Source organism: Tamandua tetradactyla, chromosome 6 (genome assembly GCF_023851605.1).
Source record: "Tamandua tetradactyla isolate mTamTet1 chromosome 6, mTamTet1.pri, whole genome shotgun sequence".
NCBI lineage: Eukaryota > Metazoa > Chordata > Mammalia > Pilosa > Myrmecophagidae > Tamandua > Tamandua tetradactyla.
In genome coordinates, this window is record NC_135332.1 from 16493856 (window position 1) to 16516152 (window position 22297).

Consider the following 22297-nt stretch of genomic DNA (forward strand, 5'->3'; position numbering starts at 1 on the left):
CATTATCCCCATTCAGCAACTATTAAAAAAGCTGAAAAAGTGATCAGACTTCGTCTAGAGATAGGAATGAAGCTGATCTGGATAGGACTAAGATAAATCAGAGTACAGGGTAAAGGATGAAACGGCCCATATTTTCAAACTTCAACCTCTGTGTAAGACCAATGGAAGAATGTTTATTTGGTACAAAATTTGTATTTTTGGTAGCATATTATTTAACTTGTATGTTCAGTTTACTTGAACATGATAATTTACGTGGAATTGTGAATTGGGTGTGAGATCTTGTTGGTTTGTACAGGTTAGTGTGATACCCCAATATATCCCAGAGTAATTTGGGCAGAGAATAAAAAAGTATTCACAAAGTCCCCTTGGGGGACTGGGGAGGAAACAGGAAATATTCAACCTTCCCATCTGGGGAATTCCTGATATTTTCACAAGTAGTGGGGACAACCAATGCAACAGGCTGAGCCCTCAATCTTGGGGCTAAGCTCTATGAACCTTATTTCTGCAAAGGAGAAGCTTAAGTTGATTGATAATTACGCCTAAGAGTCACCCCCAGAGAACCTCTTCTGTTGCTCAGATGTGGTCTCTCTCTAAGCCAACATGGCAGGTGAACTCACTGCCCTCCCCACTATGTGGGAACTGATTCCCAGGGATGAGTCAGGACCTAGAGTAATGGGATTGAGAAAACCTTCGTGACCAAAAGAGGGAAGAGAGAAATGAGTCAAAATGAAGTGGCTGAGAGATTCCAAGGTCTCAGTGGCTGAGAGGTTATCCTGGAGATTATTCTTACACATTGTACAGATATCTCTTTTTAGGTTATGGTGTATTGGAGTTGCTAGAGGTGAAACTGTTTAGCCTTGATTCTTGAAGAAGACTGTATAACAATATAGCTTTTACAGTGTGGCTGTGTGGGTGTGAAAACCTTGTGTTTGATGATCCTTTTATCCAGGATATGGACAGATGAGTAAAAAAAATAAAACAATAAGGAAAATAAATAAATATTAGAGGGAGATAAAGGGTAAAAATTAGGTAGACTGAAATACTGTGGGGCAACGAGAGGGAGGAGTAGGGGCAATAGGATATATGAGGTTTTTCTTCTTTGTATTTCTTCTTCTGGAGCGATGCAAATGTTCTAAAAATAATATATGATGATACTGTGAGACACTGTATAATATAGTTGGACTGTATGTGTGTGGATAGCTCTGAATAAAAATATTTTTAAAAAAGAACTGGTGCTGAAATACTGAAATAAGGAACTCTTCTGTAGTAATTTACACACAGTCAGATTTCATATAAAATATACTGATTTAAGCATGCAAAGAATGAAATTTACATTTTAGAAACCTTACCTGATTAGGTCAGGTTTCTAAACCTGATTAGGTAAAAAAACTGATTAGGTCTTAATCACTGATTTTAACGTTTACCTTCCTATCACAGACCTCGTTTAGCCTTAGTTTCCTCTTCTTTAATAGAGGAATAATAAAAATGTCCATCCCATAGAGCTGCTAAAAGAATCACATGAGAAATTTAAAGAGTATGGCACAATATTTATAACATTCAAAGTGTTTTAAAAATGTATCAGCAAGATTAGCTGGCATCTAGCACAGTCAATACCTGTTATCAGTCAGAAGATCTTCAGTAACTTTTTTCCCTGTGAATTTGTGTCTATTCCCCATTTTGAAGTTGAGTGTTTTTCGGAGACGTCTTTGTCTACGGGAACAGTAGCCCCTGTAAGAAACCACAAACAAAACTGACTGAGCCAAGCTGATAGTATTTTAATGGCAAATTCTGTAATAAAGCAAAGTCAAAGATGTGGAGTATTCCACATCATCTTGCAAACATTTATCAAACAACTAAACATGTAAAACATACAGGGCAAAATACTAGCATTAAAGAAAACATAAAGAGATAGGACATAGTACCCATACTCAAGGACTCACACTCTAGCTGGGAAGGATCATGCACATAAAATGGCAGCCAAGAAAACAAGGCAAATGTCAAACTGAATGGAAAGGTCACGAGTAAACCTTTTCTTCTCTTTAACACATTTGGCTGGGTCTTGAAAGAATGAGTAGTACTCTGAGGTGAGGAAAGGGCATCCTGAGGGAGGCTGTGATGACAGCAAAGACACAAAGAAAGGAAGTGCAAACATGTTGGAAGAAAAATGAGCAGGCCAATTAGGATATCACCAAGAAACAACATAATCACTAGCTCTTGTGTAAAGCTGCCCTGTCCCTGTGCTCATGTACATCTTTGTTCTTATTTCTACTACAAGTATATTGCATTATACTACTGGCCCCCACTAGGTTATTAACTCCTTTAGTGTAGGGATGATCTTATTTTAAAATTTCCCCCAATGCTTTAGAAGAGTGCTGAGGCACACAAATATTCAATAAATGTATCTGAACTAAATGAGAGTAAAAAATACATCACATGGAGAGGCTGGAGGGAACTGATTGAAAATGTAGAGTTGTTTTCCAGTAGCAATGTTTCTTGATGATGACTGAATAATGATATAACTTTCACAATGTGACTGTGTGATTGTGAAAACCTTGTGTCTGATGCTCCTTTTATCTACCTTGTCAACAGACGAGTAGAACATATGGCATAAAAATAAATAATAGGGGGAACAAATGTTAAAATAAATTTAGTTTGAAATGCTAGTGATCAATGAAAGGGAGGGTAAGGGGTATGGTATGTATAATTTTTTTTTCTTCTGCTTTCATTTTATTTATTTTTCTGCTTTTTTAAATTTCTTTTTCTGAATTGATGCAAATGTTCTAAGAAATGATCAAGATCATTAATATGTAACTGTGATGATATTGTGAATTACTGATTATATATGTAGAATGGAATGATTATATGTTAGGAATGTTTGTGTTTCTTTGTTGTCACATTTTTTAAAATTTAAAATAATAAAAAAATTAAAAAAAATACGTTACAGATTTTACCGATTCTTAAATCAAAATAGAACAACATATAATTTACAATATGAAATGATATTTAAATGATACTTCAGCATCTCAGTCTTAAAGCTATCAGGGCATAGCTCACTAAAATAGAGAAAGAAAAATCTGGGTTAAATCTATGAATTAGATTTTTTCCTCATTTCCTAATCACAACTTTATCACTTACCTTTTTATGTAAAAATCAAGTGGAACCATCATTCATTATGGGAAAACAAATAAATTCATAAAATTCTTTCTGGCAATATGGATGCATTTATCATGATCCTTAAAAATATTCATATTCCCTGAACCAAGAATCTACTTCTATACTACTCTAAACTGAAGAAATAATCAGAAATACAAAGAGGTATGAATAGAGACTCATGGGAACACAATTTTAAAACCTACAAAATTAGCTACCATCTAAACAACCAACTTGGGAAAATAGGAATAAATTAATTATAGTATACTCAAACAGTAGATTATAATGCAATTAATAAAAATCATGTTATGGAGCATTTTTACAAGCACTGAAAAATACACACAATAGGATATTCAGCAAAAAAAGCATGACATGAAGTTGCATATACAATATGAAAAAGTGCCTAAAAAAAGACTAGAAGAACAAAAATACTATTGGTGGATACAAATATACAAATACATTTAGGTATTAAAAGACATAAAAATATGGTGGGGGGCGTACAGTGGTAGAATTCTCACCTGACATGTTAGAGACTCAGGTTCAATTCCCGGTCTGTGCACTCCCCCGCCCCACACAAAAAACTCAACAAATGGTGCTGTAGTAACAGGACACTTACATGGAAAAAAGAATGAAATGGCGACTTCTGCCATACAGCATACAAAAGAAAAAGAAAAAAAAAAGGCATAAAAATGGGTTGGAAAGATACATGTCAATCTCATGATACTACGAGGGGAGGAATTTGCCCTGGAAGGTGGTGGCAAAAGGGGATTTTAGCTTCCTTTGTCAAGTTTGTTAAATGTGTCAATTTAAAAGTTGCACTTCTGGATATTAGGAATATTGGTACGTTCTTTTTAATTATCTGTATTTTAATTTCTAAAACATGCTTAAAAACACAAAGGCTCTTAAACACACAAAGCACAAATTCAATGATAATTAAACAGAAAGAAATATTTTAATAAAAAAATAAATGGAAATGTCAAAAATGTTAATGATGCTTAGTTATCTTTGGGAATTTTTTTTTTGTATGCTGTATGACAGGGTCACATTTCATTTTTTTTCCATATGAGTATCCCATTATTGCAGTACCACTGTTGAATTTTTTGTTTGTTTTGTGGGAAGTGCATGGACCGGGAATTGAACCCAGGTCTCCTGCATGGCAGGCAAGAATTCTACCACTGAACTACCCTTGCACCCCCATATGTTTGGGATTTATTTTAAACTTGTCTGGTTGAGGAAGAAAAAAAGGGGAGGACCGCTCCCCCCTTTGAGGAAAGAATCAAATCAGGAATATATAACATGTGCCCAAAGAACTAGAGTTAAGATATTTCTGGTAGATGTAATGCCAGTGTAGTTCAACTTTGGTTGTCAGAATAAAACAGTAAAACAGCATTAAATTATATCAGATGCCATATGTTAAAATGGAGCTATAATCTAGATTAGAGTATACAAACATTATAGTTTCAGCAGTTACTATGCAATACAAGTTTGGGACCACCCAATAAGTACAGCAATAAATAAGCATATGTTTACTAACAATTGCTAGAGTAGAGAGTAACATGTTCTGTGAAGAATCTATTATGTAAAGAAAAACTTGGAGTAGAATTGCTCCCTCAGTAATCAGTAAACTAATAGCTCATTCCTATATCACAATTTTTGTCCCCAAGCTAAAGGTCATTTGACTTAAGCACAGTAATTAGGTGCTAACTTAGGCCAATAAAAAACTAGATTAAAAGACCACACACCACCATTCTTCTCCAAATGGGGAATAGTTCAACAAATTAAGGGACATCAAATATAACCAGCAGCCCTGTCACTTTGTTAAGGGAGACACATAAGTTACCAAAGGGTCTGTAGAATATGAACTCATTTAGTTTAAACACACGCACAAACACAGAAAAATCTCTCCTTTGACTTCAAGCTCACACCTCAAGTACCATTCCATTTCTCTATTTCCTTTGATAGTAGTAAAACTTCAACTCTCTAGTTGCTCTCTCTCCTTTCTTACTTCATTCCCTTCTCAATCCACTCCAATCAGGTTTTCATTCCTATTACTTTCATCAAACTGTTCTTAAAACGTCATTGAGGATGCCGAAATTAAAAACACAATTGAAAAAATACAGTCCCATTTTATCATTTTAAATCCCCATCCCCCCAAAAAAATACATGTAGGGCAGGCCACAGTGGCTCAGCAGGTAGAGTTCTCATCTGCGATGCTTGGAGCCTGCCCATGTAAAAAAAAATAAAAAATAAAAAAAAGTAAATCCAACAAAACATCTGCAGAACTTGTATACTGAAAACTCAAAAATGATAATGCAAATAAAGATAATTTAAATAAATAGAGAGACGTGTTCATGGATTAGAAGACTCAGTGTAAATAAAGATGTCAATTTTCCCCAAATTGATACACTTTCAATGTAATTCCTATCAAAATCTCAGCAAGACTTTTTTGTAGCTATAGATAAGATTCTAAAATGTATATGAAAAGGCAAAGGAATTAAAAGAGCTAAGAATTTAGAAATAGAACAAAATGGAAGGAATCAATCTATCCAATTTCAAGACTTACTATGTAGCTACAGAAATCAAGACTGTGCTATTGGTACAGAGACAGACTCCCAGAGCAGTGGAACAGAACAGAGAACCCAGAAAGATATGCTACATCTATATGCCTACCTGACTTTTCACAAAGTTGCAAAAGTGACTGACGGAGTAAAGAAACCCTTTTCAGCAAATAGAGCTGGAGCAATTGGACAATCACATGCTAAAAAATGAATCTCAACCTATATACCTAATATAAAAATTAACTCAAAATGGATCACAGATTTAACTACAAAATGGAAAATTATAAAAAATTTAGAAAAACTCAAATAATCTTCAGGATCTAGGGCTATTCAAAGAGTGCTTAGATTTGACACCAATAGCACAAGCCATAAAAGGATAAATTAGACTCGATCAAAATTTAAAATTTTGCTCTGTGGTGGCCATAAGCCTGGGCTCTGGTGTCTGTCATCTGCCAGGGTTCCTTTTGGGCCGGTGGTGTAGTCTCTCTGTGCTTTGGAAGGGTTTGGGAGCAGATGAAAGGGAAAAGGTTTTGTGATATACATGCCTGCATGAAAAAAGAGACTAAAAAGACAACAATTAAATGCAATACATGATCCTGATCTGGATCTAAGATGGGAGAAGGAAAAGCCTAAAAGGATACTATTGGGAGAATTGAAAAAAAAAATAGAGTGGAATATAAACTGTCTGCTTTATACCAATGTTAAACTGCCTAAACTCAATAACTATACTTAATGAGATTCCAGAAGTGAATATCCTTATTCTTAGGAAGTGTAGAAAAAATAAGGAAAACTCAACGGTTAAAAAAAATCCAATTAGAAAGCAGGAAAAAGACACGAACAGACATCACTAAAGAGGATTTACAGGTCAAACAAACACACAAACATCATTAGCCATTAAGAAGATGCGGATGAAAACCACAGAGCTATCATTGCACACCTAACAGACTGGCTAAAATAAAAATAATGACACCAGCAAATGTTGATGAGGAGGATATGGAAAAACCCATATTGCTGGTGCAAAGGATACTACAACCACCCAGGATGACAATTTGGCCATTTCTTTTTTTTATTATTATTATTTTATTGTAAAAATATAACATATATTCAAAGCAAAGAAAGAAAAAAAGCAACAATTCTCAAAACAAACTTGAACAAATAGTTACAGAACAGATTCCAGAGTTTGTCATGGGCTACCATTCTACCACCTCAGATTTTTCCTTCTAGCTGCTTCAAAATACTAGAAGTGAATAAGAATATTAATATAGTGATTCAGCAGTCACACTCAGTTGTTAAAGCCCATTTTCTCTGTTACACCTTCTCCTTCTCCTTTGATCCTTTCCCCAATCTATAGGGATCTTCAGGAAATGCCCATTCTGACTTTTTCATGTTGAGAAGGGGTGCTGATACTAAAGGATGGGGGATATGATTAACTGATAATCTTGGTGAGGCTGATCCCTTTGGGTTTCAGGATTTATCCGACCCAGGAACCCTTTGGGAATTATAGGTTCCAGGAAAGCAAACTCAGTGCAGGAAACCTAGAGTCTCAGTTAGAGCCGTAGGTGTTCTTTTTGGCCATTTTTTTAAAAAAACTAAACAATGAAACCACAATATGACTAAGCAATGGCACTCTTGGGCATTTATCCCAGAGAAATGAAGTCTGGGATATGTTCATACAAAAATTTGTCCATAAATGCTTACAGCAGCATTAATTGTAATAGCCACAAACTAGAAACAGTCAGGTGCCTAGATGGTTAAAAAAAGCAGTGATCCAGCCACACCATGGAATATTCCTGAGCAATAAAAAAGAACAAACTATTCACACATGCAAAAACCTGAATGGATCTCCAGAAAAGTATGCAGAGTGAAAAAAAAAGCTAATCCCCAAAGGCTGCATACAGTACGATTACATTTATTTAACACTTGACATTACAAAGTTAAAGAAATGGAGACCAGATTCATGGTTGTTAAGCATTAAGGAAGTAGGCATAGGGTGGGAACAAGCGGCAACTATAAAAGGGATCCCTGTGATGATGGAATGTTCTGTGTTTTGACTGACTCAGTATCAATATGCTGATTTTGATATTGTACTGAAACTCTGCAAATGTTATCACTGAGGAGTACTGAGTGAAGGGTACCTGTGAATTTACCATTATCTCAAAATCTAATTAGAAAACGTCATCAGTGACCTCCTTGTTGCCAAAAACAATAGTCTCTTCTCTAGCCTCATATTATGTGACCTTTCAGAAACTTTTGACAGCTAGATTGCTCCATCCACCCTTCTTGAAATGTTTTCTTTTCTCGGCATCTTCCTACTTTTCTAGCTGCTGCTTCTCAGTTTCCTTTGTTGGTAGCAAGGTGGAGGAGAAACAAGATCTCTTTTATCTCCATGTCTCCCTGGATAACCTCATCTAATCCCACCTATATGTATGGGATGGCCAAATTTACATCTTCAGCCCTTACCTCTCTGCTAAACTCCAAACTTGCATTTCCAAATGCCTATCTGACATTTCCACTTAGTTATCTAACAGACTTCTTGAATAAAACATGTTCAAAACAGAACTTGTCAACTGACTCTTCTTCACTATCTACTCCTCCGAGTCTCTTTTCATTTTAGCAAATGGTACGTATCATCCAAGTTCAAGCTCAAGCTTGGATAAATAGTGATCTATTCACATTCAAGCTCCAAACAAGAAGTTACTTTCACTTTTTCTTTTCCTGACCCCTCAAGAGGCAATCCATCAATATGCTCTGATAACTTTCCTCAAAAATATTCCAAATCTATCCACTTCTAAATATCTCCAGTGCTAACATCCTGGTTCAAGCCCCCATCATCTCGTTTGGACTGAAATAGCCTCCTAATTAGTCTCCTACCTCCATTCCTGCTCCTTGTAATCCACCCTCCACATAGCAGCCAGAAAAATTTTAATAATAATCAGATAACGTAATTTAAAAAAAATCAGATGCCACGAGAGAACCTTGTTTGGATTCTGATTAGAATAAACTGTTAAAAGATATTTTTTATACCAAAACAGAGACACAGATGGCATATAAATTAAAACCACAAGATGCCAGTTTATATCCACTGGAATGCTTAAAATTTAAAAGACTGACCAAGTATTGGTGAGGATATAGAACAACAGAAATTCTCATATGTTGCTGATGGGACTGCAAAATGGGACAGTCACTTTGGAAAATGCTTCTGCAGTTTCTTATAAAGTTAAATATTACTAGATGACCCAGCAGTTCCACTCGAGATATTTACCCAAGAAAAATATTTCCCAACTAAGTGATGATGTTGTGAATTACTGATTATGTATGTTGTTTTATTTTGTTTCTTTATTTTTTTAATTAATAAATTTTAAAAAAAGAAAAATATTTCCACAAAAAGATTTATATGCAAATATTCATTGTAGCTTTTTTCATAAGAACCCAAAACTTGAAACAACTAACATCCATCAACTAGGGGACAGATACTCAGATTGTGGCTCATCCCTACAATAGAATGGAATACTACCGAAAAATAAAAAAAAGAACTACTTGTACAAACAACAACAAATGGCTGAATGGTTTAAGATTCAAATGGTTGAATCTTAAAAAGGCATTATGTCAAATGAAAGAAAGACTACATACAGTATGATTCCATATAAGACAATCTGAAAAAAGCAAAAAGGGACAGAAATAAGATCAATGATAGCCAGGAGCAAGGGGTGAGGGAAGAGGACTGACTACAAGGTGAACTTTTTGAGATGATGGAAATATTCTATATCTTGATTTTATGGTGGTTACCTAACTATACACATTTATCAAAACTCAAACTGTACATTTAACAGGGAAAAATTCACTGTATATAAAATATGTCCAGGGCGGGCCGCGGTGGCTCAGCGGGCAAGAGTGCTTGCCTGCTATGCCGGAGGACCTCGGTTCGATTCCCGGCCCCAGCCCATGTAAAAAACAAACAAACAAACAAAATATAATAAAACAAGAAAATGTTTAAAGATGTTTCCCTTTCTTCCTCCCTTCCTTCCTTCTATCCTTCCTTCTCTGTCTTTCCTTCCCTTCCTCCCTTTCTTTAAAAAAAAAAAAAAAAAAAAAATATGTCCATAAAATATGAATCTGACTTAAAAAAAAATAAAGATGGGGACATGTCAAAGGACAAAATGGCCAATATGAAGGGGCTTCCAATGGCTGAATCTGATGTAGTATCAAACTGCAACCTAAAGAATAAAACAGGAAACTACAAGCACATACAGATACAAATAAATTAATGCAATGAAAAGTTTGGTAAGAAATGGGACATCCACAGTTTCAAAGTATTTCTTCACAAAATGTTTAATAATTACAAAGGGAAAAGGAGTAAATGTCCAATGAAGAAACCTGGCCAACACCACCTTGATCAAGTAATCAAGGTAAATACCAGTAATGGAACAAAGTGAAATCAATGAGATGAATGCACCATCACTTCTGTGATATTTCTGTCAAAGATACATAACCTGAATTTCATCATAGAGAGACATCAGGTAAATTCAAACTGACACTCCACAAAATAACTGGCCCATAGTTTTCAAAAAAATCAAGGGTGGGCCACTGTGGTTCAGCAGAGTTCTCGCCTGCCATGTGAGACCTGTGTTTGTTTTCCAGTGCCTGCCCATGCAAACAAACAAACAAACAAAAATCAAAGAAAGACCGAGGAACAATTTCAGAGTGAAGGTTAAAGAGACATGAAAACTAAATGAACATGTGATTGTGAACTGGATCCTCTGGCTTTAAAGAAAAGTAATGAAACAATTGGTGACTCTTGAACGGGGTCTAAAAATTAGGCAATAGTAATTGGTTTGTTTCCTGCTTTTGATTGTTGTATTATAGTTAAGTAGACAAATGTTCCTATTTATAGAAAATATACACTATTCAGGAGCAATGGGGCATCAGGTAGGCAATTTGAAACAATAGTTCAGGAAAAAAAAGTTATCTGTAGCTTAGCTGCAACTTTTCTGCAAGTATGAGATTGTTTCAAATAAAAAGAAATTTAAGACATTTTAAAGAAAATCAGTAAAAACGAAATAAAGGCTATTGTGGTGGCCAGGAGTTATGTTCCCCAGAAAAGCATGCTCTTAATCATTCCTGTGGGTGCTCATCAAAAGATCCTATTTACACTGGATAATAGGTGTAAATAGGATCTTTTGATGAGGTATCTTTGGTTAAGTGTTGCCCAACCAATTAGGATGGGTCTCAATCTTTTTTTTTTTTAATACTCCTTACCCCTCCCTCTCACTGACCACTAGTATTTCCATCTACCCAATATATCTTTTTTTTTTGCTGCCTCCACAAAATGTATCAGTATTAAAACATGGCTTTTCTGGGGGGCATAACCCTTTCAAACTGGCACAGCAGGAATGGTTTTAAGGTTAGATTTGGCAAACCTTGGTGAGTAGCAATATTTAGCTGAAGCTCCTGTAAAAGTAGCCTCTGGAATAGCCTCTGGACTTTATTTGAACTCTTTCAGCCACTGATAACCTGATTTATTACAGTTCTTTTCCCCCTTTTAGTTAGGTAGGTATTGTCAGCGTCAGCTTATCCCTGGGAGTCATATCCATGTTACCAGAGAGACTTTGACCCCTGGAGGTGCATGTTCTTTTTTTTTTTTTTTATTAACGGAAAGAAAGAAAAAAAAAAAAAGAAATTAACACAACATTTAGAAATCATACCGTTCTACATATGCACTCAGTAATTCTTAACATTATCACATAGATGCATGATCATCGTTTCTTAGTACATTTGCATCGGTTTAGAGGATCTAGCAACACAACAGAAAAAGATATAAAATGTTAATATAGAGAAAAGAAATAAAAGTAGTAATAATAGTAAAAAACAAAAAAAAACCTATAGCTCGGATGCAGCTTCATTCAGTGTTTTAACATGATTACTTTACAATTAGGTATTATTGTGTTGTCCATTTTTGAGTTTTTGTATCTAGTCCTGTTGCACAGTCTGTATCCCTTCCGCTCCAATTATCCATTATCTTACCCTGTTTCTAACTCCTGCTGAACTCTGATACCAATGACATATTCCAAGTTTATTCTCGAATGTCCGTTCACATCAGTGGGACCATACAGTATTTGTCCTTTGGTTTTTGGCTGGACTCACTCAGCATAATATTCTCTAGGTCCATCCATGTTATTACATGCTTCATAAGTTTATCTTGTCTTAAAGCTGCATAATATTCCATCGTATGTATATACCACAGTTTGTTTAGCCATTCTTCTGTTGATGGACATTTTGGCTGTTTCCATCTCTTTGCAATTGTAAATAACGCTGCTATAAACATTGGTGTGCAAATGTCCGTTTGTGTCTTTGCCCTTAAGTCCTTTGAGTAGATACCTAGCAGTGGTATTGCTGGGTCATATGGCAATTCTATATTCAGTTTTTTGAGGAACCGCCAAACTGCCTTCCACAGTGGTTGCACCATTTGACATTCCCACCAACAGTGGATAAGTGTGCCTCTTTCTCTGCATCCTCTCCAGCACTTGTCATTTTCTGTTTTGTTTATAATGGCCATTCTGGTGGGTGTGAGATGATATCTCATTGTGGTTTTGATTTGCATTTCTCTAATGGCCAGGGACATTGAGCATCTCTTCATGTGCCTCTTGGCCATCCGTATTTCCTCTTCTGGTAGGTGTCTGTTCAAGTCTTTTTCCCATTTTGTAATTGGGTTGGCTGTCTTTTTGTTGTTGAGTTGAACAATCTCTTTATATATTCTAGATACTAGACCTTTATCTGATATGTCATTTCCAAATATTATCTCCCATTGTGTAGGCTGTCTTTCTACTTTCTTGATGAAGTTCTTTGATGCACAAAAGTGTTTAATTTTGAGGAGCTCCCATTTATTTATTTATTTCTTCAGTGCTCTTGCTTTAGGTTTAAGGTCCATAAAACCACCTCCAGTTGTAAGATTCATAAGATATCTCCCTACATTTTTCTCTGTTTTATGGTCTTAGACCTAATGTTTAGATCTTTGATCCATTTTGAGTTAACTTTTGTATAAGGTGTGAGATGCGGGTCTTCTTTCATTCTTTTACATATGGATATCCAGTTCTCTAGGCACCATTTATTGAAGAGACTGTTCTGTCCCAGTTGAGTTGGCTTGACTGCCTTATCAAAGATCAAATGTCCATAGATGAGAGAGTCTATATCTGAGCACTCTATTCGATTCCATTGGTCGATATATCTATCTTTATGCCAATACCATGCTGTTTTAACCACTGTGGCTTCATAATATGCCTTAAAGTCTGGCATCGCGAGACCTCCAGCTTCGTTTTTTTTCCTCAAGATGTTTTTAGCAATTCGGGGCAACCTGCCCTTCCAGATAAATTTGCTTATTGGTTTTTCTAATTCTGAAAAATAAGTTGCTGGGATTTTGATTGGTATTGCATTGAATCTGTAGATCAGTTTAGGTAGGATTGACATCTTAATTATATTTAGTCTTCCAATCCATGAACACGGTATGCCCTTCCATCTATTTAGGTCTTCTGTGATTTCTTTTAGCAGTTTTTTGTAGTTTTCTTTATATAGGTTATTTGTCTCTTTGGTTAAATTTATTCCTAGGTATTTTATTCTTTTAGTTGCGATTGTAAATGGGATTCGTTTCTTGATTTCCCCCTCAGCTTTTCTATACTAGTGTATAGAAAAGCTACAGATTTTTGAATGTTGATCTTGTAGCCTGCTACTTTGCTGTCCCAATATATCTTTTTAATATAGTTTTACTGAGATACACTCACACACATAAAGAAGTACATGATCACTGGTTCACAGTTTCATCACATAGCTGTGTTAGGCATACATCCCCATGATCAATTTTGGAACATTTTCATTACTCCAGAAAAGAAATAAAAATTAAAAATAAGACCAAAATCCTCCCATAACCCTTTCTCTCCCCTCCTACCCATCCACTGACTGATAGTACTGGTATGGTACATTTGTTCACTGTTAATGAAAGAATATTGTATTAGTTAGGGCTCTCTAGAGAAACAGAACAGGGAACACTTGCAAATACAAAATTTATTAAAGTGTCTCACATGACCGTAGGAACGCAGAGTCCAAAATCCACAGGGCAGGCTGTGAAGCCGATGACTCGGATGGCCTGGATGAACTCCACAGGAGAGGCTCACCAGCAAAAGCAGGAATGGAACCTGTCTCCTCTGAGTCCTTCTTAAAAGGTTCCCATGATTGTATTTAGCATCACTAATTGCAGAAGACACTCCCCTTTGGCTGATTACAAATGGAATCAGCTGTGGATGTAGTTGATGTGATCATGACCTAATCCTATGAAATGTCCTCATTGCAATAGGCAGGCCAGCACTTACCCACTCAGATGAACAGGTACCACAGCTTGGCCAAGTTGACACCTGTCCCTAACCATGACAATCCAACTCTTGTCAACTTGGCACATATATATATATATATATGTATATATATATATCACCTTAGACCATACTTAATTTCCAAATGAAAACAAATAAGCACACATTTTTTTCTTTTACCTGACAATACTCAACTGTCCTGCATATAACTGGAAACACATTAAATCTCACAAGAATAGGGTGCAAATCCTTGGGCAACATTCATTCTTAAACTTGATATCTTACAACTTAAATAGTATAATACGAACAAAACAGCATTACAGTCCTCGTTTCTGTAACTGATCACGTGGTCGAAGTTCATATTTATCACTACCTTCTTCCACTATCCATTCCATGTTTCCTTTCCCCTCAGCAAGCACTTTAGCTGGCCGTGGTTCTTTGCCTGGTGGGGTGACCCAAACCTTTATTCCTGAAGTTTCAGAGCCATTAGTAGTCCTGCCTGGATTGTGTTGTTGCAGTTTTCCATCGATTTTAATCACAGGGCATGGTAGTACTAATAGACGCCCTAGGGGATCTCCTATATTCCAAGAAAACTCTTCTTTACCTCCATTATGTAGTTGCAGTCCTACTTCCTTCTGATAGTCAGGGTCAATTACCACAGACAATAATGTAATCCCCTTCTTGGTGTGTTGATCCAGAGGCATAAGTAGCCCAAAGTGACCAGGTGGCAATCTTAACTTCCAGTTCAGTGGTATCACTGTTGTTTCTCCTGGAGGAAGCATACCCCGTTTTGGAATTAAAACCTGTAGACCAGCAGAACTCAGGGTAGCAGGGACAGGAAGCAAAAATTTTCCTAGTGGAACACTAGGGGTAATAGTGAGTGGCACCACACCCATTTCCACCCCTTGGTTCCTGAACCCATGGATCCTGGCTATGGTAGAAACAGCACCATACAGCGGACGCTTATTCAGAGCATACACAGCTTCCTGGAGAACATTACCCCAGTCTTTCAAGTTTTTGCCACCTAGTTGGCACCGTAATTGAGTTTTCAAAGGCCATTCCACCGTTCTATTAATCCAGCTGCTTCTGGATGATGGGGAACATGGTCAGACCAGAGAATTTCATGAGCATGTGCCCATTCCCACACTTCATTTGCTGTGAAGTGTGTTCCTTGATCCGAAGCAATGCTATGTGGAATACCATGACGACGGATAAGGCATTCTGTAAGCCCACGGATGGTAATTTTGGCAGAAGCATTGCGTGCATGGAAAGCAAACCCATATCCGGAGTATGTGTCTATTCCAGTTAGAACAAATTGTTGCCCCTTCCATGAAGGGAGTGGTCCAATGTAATCAACCTGCCACCATGTAGCTGGCTGGTCACCTCGGGGAATGGTGCCATATCGGGGGCTGAGTGTGGGTCTCTGCTGCTGGCAGATTGAGCACTCAGCAGTGGCTGTAGCCAGGTCAGCCTTGGTGAGTGGAAGTCCATGTTGCTGAGCCCATGCATAACCTCCATCCCTACCACCATGACCACTTTGTTCATGAGCCCATTGGGCAATAACAGGAGTTGCTGGGGAAAGAGGCTGACTGGTATCCACAGAACGGGTCATCTTATCCACTTGATTATTAAAATCTTCTTCTGCTGAAGTCATCCTCTGGTGTGCATTCACATGGGACACAAATATCTTCATGTTTTTAGCCCACTCAGAAAGGTCTACCCACATACTCCTTCCCCAGACCTCTTTGTCACCAATTTTCCAATTATGGTCTTTCCAAGTCCCTGACCATCCAGCCAAACCATTAGCAACAGCCCATGAGTCAGTATACAAACGCACCTCTGGCCAGTTTTCCTTCCAACCAAAATGAACAACCAGGTGCAATGCTCAAAGTTCTGCGCACTGGGAGGATTTCCCCTCACCACTGTCCTTCAAGGACACCCCAGAAAGGGGTTGTAATGCTGCAGCTGTCCACCTTCAGGTGGTACCTGCATATTGTGCTGAACCATCTGTAAACCAGGCCCGAGTTTTCTCTTCCTCAGTCAATTCACTGTAAGGAACTCCCCAAGAGGCCGTAGCTCTGGTCTGGGAAAGAGAAGGTAATGTAGCAGCAGGAGTGGAAACCATGGGCATTTGTGCCACTTCTTCATGTAACTTACTTGTGCCTTCAGGACCTGCTCTGGCTCTATCTTGTATATACCATTTCCACTTTACAATAGAGTGCTGCTGTGCACGCCCAACTTTATGGCTTGGTAGGTCAGACAACACCCAACTCATGATAGGTAACTCAGGTCTCATGGTAACTTAGTGGCCCATGGTTAAGCGTTCAGTCTCTACTAAGGCCCAGTAGTAGGCCAAAAGCTTTTTTTCAAAAGGAGAGTAGTTATCTGCAGCAGATGGTAAGGCTTTGCTCCAAAATCCTAAGATTCTGCATTGTGATTCTCCTATAGGGGCCTGCCAAAGGCTCCAGACAGCATCTCTATTTGCCACTGACACTTCCAGCACCATTCGATCTGATGGATCATATGGCCCAAGTGGCAGAGCAGCTTGTACAGCGGCCCGGACCTGTCGCAGAGCCTCCTCTTGTTCAGGTCCCCACTCAAAATTAGCAGCTTTTCTGGTCACTCGATAAATGGGCTGGAGTAGCACACCCAAATGAGGAATATGTTGTCGCCAAAATCCAAAAAGACCAACTAGGCATTGTGCCTCTTTTTTGGTTGTGGGAGGGGCCAGATGCAGCAATTTATCCTTCATCTTAGAAGGGATATCTTGACATGCCCCACACCACTGCACACCTAGAAATTTTACTGAGGTGGAAGGCCCCTGTATTTTTGTTGGATTTATCTCCCATCCTCTGACACGCAAATGCCTTACCAGTAAATCTAGAGTAGTTGCTACTTCTTGCTCACTAGGTCCAATCAACATGATATCATCAATATAATGGACCAGTGTGATATCTTGTGGGAGGCAGAAACAATCAAGGTCTCTGCGAACAAGATTATGACATAGGGCTGGAGAGTTGATATACCCCTGAGGTAGGACAGTGAAAGTATATTGCTGACCTTGCCAGCTGAAAGCAAACTGTTTCTGGTGGTCCTTACTAATAGCTATTGAGAAAAAAGCATTTGCCAGATCAATAGCTGCATACCAGGTACCAGGGAATGTATTGATTTGCTCAAGCAATGATACTACATCTGGAACAGCAGCTGCAATTGGAGTTACCACCTGGTTGAGTTTACGATAATCCACTGTCATTCTCCAAGACCCATCTGTTTTCTGCACAGGCCAAATAGGAGAGTTGAACGGGGATGTGGTGGGAATCAGCACCCCTGCATCTTTCAAGTCCTTAAGAGTGGCAGTAATCTCTGCAATCCCTCCAGGAATACGGTATTGCTTTTGATTTACTATTTTGCTTGGTAGGGGCAGTTCTAGTGGCTTCCACTTGGCCTTTCCCACCATAATAGCCCTCACTGCACGAGTTAGAGAACCAACGTGGGGATTCTGCCAGTTGCTCAGTATGTCTATGCCAATTATACATTCCGGAACTAGGGAAATAACTACAGGATGGGTCCGGGGGCCTACTGGACCCACTGTGAGACAGACCTGAGCTAAAAGTCCATTGATCACCTGGTCTCCATAAGCCCCCACTCTGACTGGTGGACCAGAGTGACGTTTTGGGTCCCCTGAAATTAATGTCACTTCTGAACCAGTGTCTAATAATCCCCGAAATATCTGATCATTTCCTTTTCCCCAATGCACAGTTACCCTGGTAAAAGGCCGTCGGTCTCCTTGGGGAAGACTTAGAGGAAGGTTAACAGTATAAATTTGTGGCAGTGTAACAGGTTTCTCCCCCATAGGGACCTGGCTTCCCCTTTATTCAAGGGGCTCTGGGTCTGTAAACTGTTTCAAGTCTGGAAATTGATTAAGGGGCCGTGACTCTGTGTTTTTGTAATTCAGGTTAGACTTCTGTTCCCTTGACCTAGAACTCTTTTGTTTATACAGCTCCAACAAGAATTTAGTAGACTGCCCTTCTATTGTATTTCTAGGCACCCCATGATTTACTAGCCAATGCCACAAATCTCTGCATGTCATATAATTTTGATGCCTCCTCTGAGTTTGTTGTCTACTATAATAGCCGTGTCTACCCTGTCTTTGATGATTAAGTGCTGCCACCTGGCTTCTGCCAACTCGGGATCCTGTCATCCCCATTGTGTTTAAGGATTCCAGCTCAGTGACAGCAGTTCCTACAGTAATATCTGACCTACAGAGAAGTGCAACCACAGAGCTCTTGAGGGATGATGGTGCTAGTCTCACAAATTTATTTCTCACTGTTCTGGTAAAAGGTGCATCCGCTGGACATTCCTGGGGTGTAAAGAGCAGGCTTTGCATGATAAATCCACTCTTACATTCCAATCTCTCTAAGCCTCTGGATCCCCTCATCTGCATTATACCAGGGCAGTTCTGGCATTTCAACCTCAGATAATGCCGGCCACCTTTTGATCCATGTTTCAATCAACCATCCAAACAAGCTGTTAATACCTTTTCTAATCCCTCGAGCTATAACATCGAATGCAGAATCTCTGCTTACTGGGCCCATATCAATAAATTCAGCCTGATCCAGCCTTATATTCCTCCCACCATTATCCCTGGCTGTGTTCGCCATGTGTCTTCTCACTTGAGAGAGAAACCCTGAACTTCATCGGCCTTCTTGAACCAAGGTATCTTTCCCTTGATGCCTTCGATTGGACATTTCTATAAACTTGTTTTAATTGGGACATTTTCTCGGCCTTAGAACTGTAAACTAGCAACTCATTAAATTCCCCTTTTTAAAAGCCATTCCGTTTTGGTATATTGCATTCCAGCAGCTAGCAAACTAGAACAAGTGCCTAGAACAGTGTCTGGCATTTAGTTATATTAGTAGTTGTTTACTAAATGTTTTTCAGTGAACAAATGAATGAGAATCTGAGCTGTACAATGTCTTCGTTGTACTTTTTAAAATCAGTTCTCCAAAGCCCACAATACCTATGATATAAAAATAGTTGGGTATTTCTGCTTTCGAAGTACAATAGGCATCTATTCTATTTGTTAAGTTCATATTATATTTGTTTTCCAACTTGAAAGCTATCAAATTTTACCAACCAATTATAACGGTATCCCTTATATAATATGTTTAAAATACTGAAAAGCATTGAATTTAACCAAGATTCTACAAAATGGTTAAGTTAAAAAATTATTACCATCCAACTGCCTACTATTTTCAGCAGAAGCCTCCAAATGCATTTGCAATACTATTGGGCAAAATGGATAAAAAGGATGGCTTCTTTTTAGTCATTACTATGATTTTAAATTTCAGAATTAATTACCTTTTGGGAATTCAATGTAAGTTCAAAGTTAGACTTCCTAGGTACACATTTTTTTTATTATTATTCCAATCTTTTTTATTTTTAAGCATACGAATTCTTTTTAAAAATGTGGGATCATGTTTTTGTAAGCTTGGTTTAATTATTGATGTCCACACAATAATATAACATTTCCCCAGGTCATTAAATACATTCATGCTCTGTGATTTAATGACTACAAAGAATGTACACATTTTAATGTAGCAGGATATTAGCAAAAGCAAAACAAGTTTGAAATCTCCATAATGATTCCCATACACCTTGCACATGATACTAACCTGTACCTCTGAAAATCTCCATGCCGTAAACCATGCTGCTGCTGGGATTCCTTAATAATCTGAAGAACTAGAGCCAAGATTAAGGGAAAAACTCATAATGGCAACAATCCAAATAAATCAAAACCTGTCTATGTTTATGTCAAACCACAGCACATTAAATATTTCTGAAATACTTTGTATATTAACAAGTAAAATCTCTTGTAAACACTTTTTTTTTTCCACATGGGTAGGCACCAGGAATCTAACCCAGGTCTTGGGCATGGCAGGCAAGACCTCTGCCACTGAGCCACCATTGCCTGCCCTCCTGTAACCACTTTCATCTTTTCATAAACATGTAGAAAATCTGATTGCCTGAAATGTTACTATTTCAAAATAAAAAAAGAAGAACAGTATTAGCCATTTTGGATTACTGAAATCCAAAAGATGAAATAAAGCTGCTGGATTCTAAATGCTGACTATAATGGGGTGGCTAACAATGATTTAAACCTGGATGAAACGTTTTACTCATTCGAGCAGATTTAGGTTATAAATGATGTGTACTACTCCTCTATTTGCATAACCTCCTGTACTTGCCAAATCTAATTTTCTGTAACAGCTGTGAGGCTGCATGAGCCTATGGGGTCAATCAAGCTACGCCGCAGTTTACATAAAAATATAATGAAGTTTTTCCTCTTAAAAGAAGAACTGCTGACAAAATTCTGCTTTTTAAGAGTCTTAAAATATTAAGATTATGTACTAAACTTGAGGAAATTCAGTGACAGCTACAGTTTTAATTTTCTTTTAAAGCCACCTCAAAAATGCTTCTCCATAGATGTACTTAAAATAGTGAATACGAAAAGGTCTGTTCCAACAACTACAAAGGGACAAGATCTATGGCTCCTAGTAAAAAAGCAAGGTATTTTGAAATGTGTTTAGAACTACAACACCAATTCAGAAAGTAAAACTTTAAACCCCTGAAAACTACATTAAGACGTCAATCTAAATGTATTATTTCAGAAATTCAACTACCGGTTCTCCAATTATTTTTTAAAAAGCCACAACCTCGTGACACAAGCACTAACCTGAGATAACACTGATGAAAACCACAAACCGATTTTTCCAGCACATCTGAACGACTCCCAACAAAATAAAATACCTACAGCCCCATTAAGAAAGTTATGCAAGTGATGTTAACAAGCTACGATAATTTATATTCAAAAAGGGCAAAAAGCGTTTAACTCAGCAATCTTTGCCTCCACTTCCACAGCATCACGCTACAATTTTACCACCGAGCCTGAGACCACTGACAAGAAAGAACATTAAGCCGATACGTCAAAACTGCAGTTTCTTCTCACTTAGGTGGGTCAGGGACCCATTCTGGGTGGCCAGAATGGGATCCCCGACACAAGCCCTCTCCAATGGGCAACTGCGGAGGAACTAAAGAAACTTGCCCAATATCCTTATGCCGCCTGAAAAAAAAGATCATTCCTCAGCCGGGAAAACAAGGGGGATGCCACAGTCTAAGGCCATTGAAACTCTGAGTGCCAAAAATAAAGGGCGAGAGAAACTGTCACCCTCGGCCACTCCTGCCCAGGACCTGCTAGGATCCACCGCCTCTCCCGCCCCCGGTCCGCCAGATGGACACGTAGTCATTGCGAGCTAGGCCCGATTATTATAGGATACTCTCCAAACTCAGGCTATCACCAAATTCTTTGTTAGCCTTCGATCCGGCTGAAGGCCGTTCGTTTTCTTTATTTTCTTCTCCCCCGGCACCGCGTCCACAGCCGCCACCACCGCTGCCGCCGCCGCTACCACCAGGAACCTGCTTTTCGGCAGCCATCTTGCCCCCGCGCCGCAGAGCAGGACGGGATAGAGGAGGCGGGACCACTGGGGGTTCCGGAAATCGGGACTTCCCAGGAGGGGCTGATGGGATGGTGGCGGACTCCACCGTCGATTGCCGGGCCTGCGGATAGAGGCGATTTGTGGGCTTGTGTACCTGCACCCCGGAATGGTGGCGAGCCAGGAGCGCGGTTCGGGAGTCAGGGAGACAGTAGCTGCTAAGGTCTTTTCGAGGGCCGTCTCTGCCTCCGGTCCAGCAAGGGCAGGAGGACCCATAAATGGACCCCCACTTGCAGCTTCCTGCTGGCGGATCCGGCTCAAGTCCCGCACAGCAGGGGCGAGGCGGAGAGGGTAGGGGGGCCCAGGAGCTTGGACTACCGTGTGCCGGAACTCCTCGGGAACTCGGGCTGTGATGTCCCCACCCTTCGGAAAGAAGCACCCGGTCTTTGAAGGACCGTCGCTGCCTGCGCTTTCGTCTGGGCCTAACGGTGACAGTGCTACGACCGGAGGAATCGCGGGCGCCGTCATCAGTATCCCGTAGGGGGATGTTCTCAACCGGCTTGAGACCTCTACCCTCCTTTGGGGCAGGCAGTCCGAAAAAGTGTTGGTTGAGACGAGGGAGAAGACGAACCTTTGCAATACCGCACTCACTGCAGGCTCCGGTGTTGGGGCCCTGGAGCTCTAATCCTGGCTCTTCCATTATTGGTTGGGAAATGCTGAGCAAGTAACTTAAATTCCCTCT

At 38.9% G+C, this 22297-nt stretch overlaps 1 protein-coding gene across 1 annotated transcript in view; it reads right to left on the reverse strand.

Annotated features, from left to right (window-relative positions):
* SRP68 (signal recognition particle 68) overlaps positions 1–21593 on the reverse strand; it is a 72308-nt gene extending 50715 nt beyond the window's left edge. The window contains exons 1-3 of the mRNA XM_077163890.1: positions 21400–21593; positions 19738–19804; positions 1615–1728 (exon numbers count right to left, since the gene is read on the reverse strand). Of these exons, the coding sequence (XP_077020005.1) occupies positions 1615–1728; positions 19738–19804; positions 21400–21556 (338 nt within the window). The 5' untranslated portion in view covers positions 21557–21593. The remainder of the gene's footprint in view (positions 1–1614; positions 1729–19737; positions 19805–21399) is intronic.
* Positions 21594–22297: the final 704 nt, after the last annotated feature.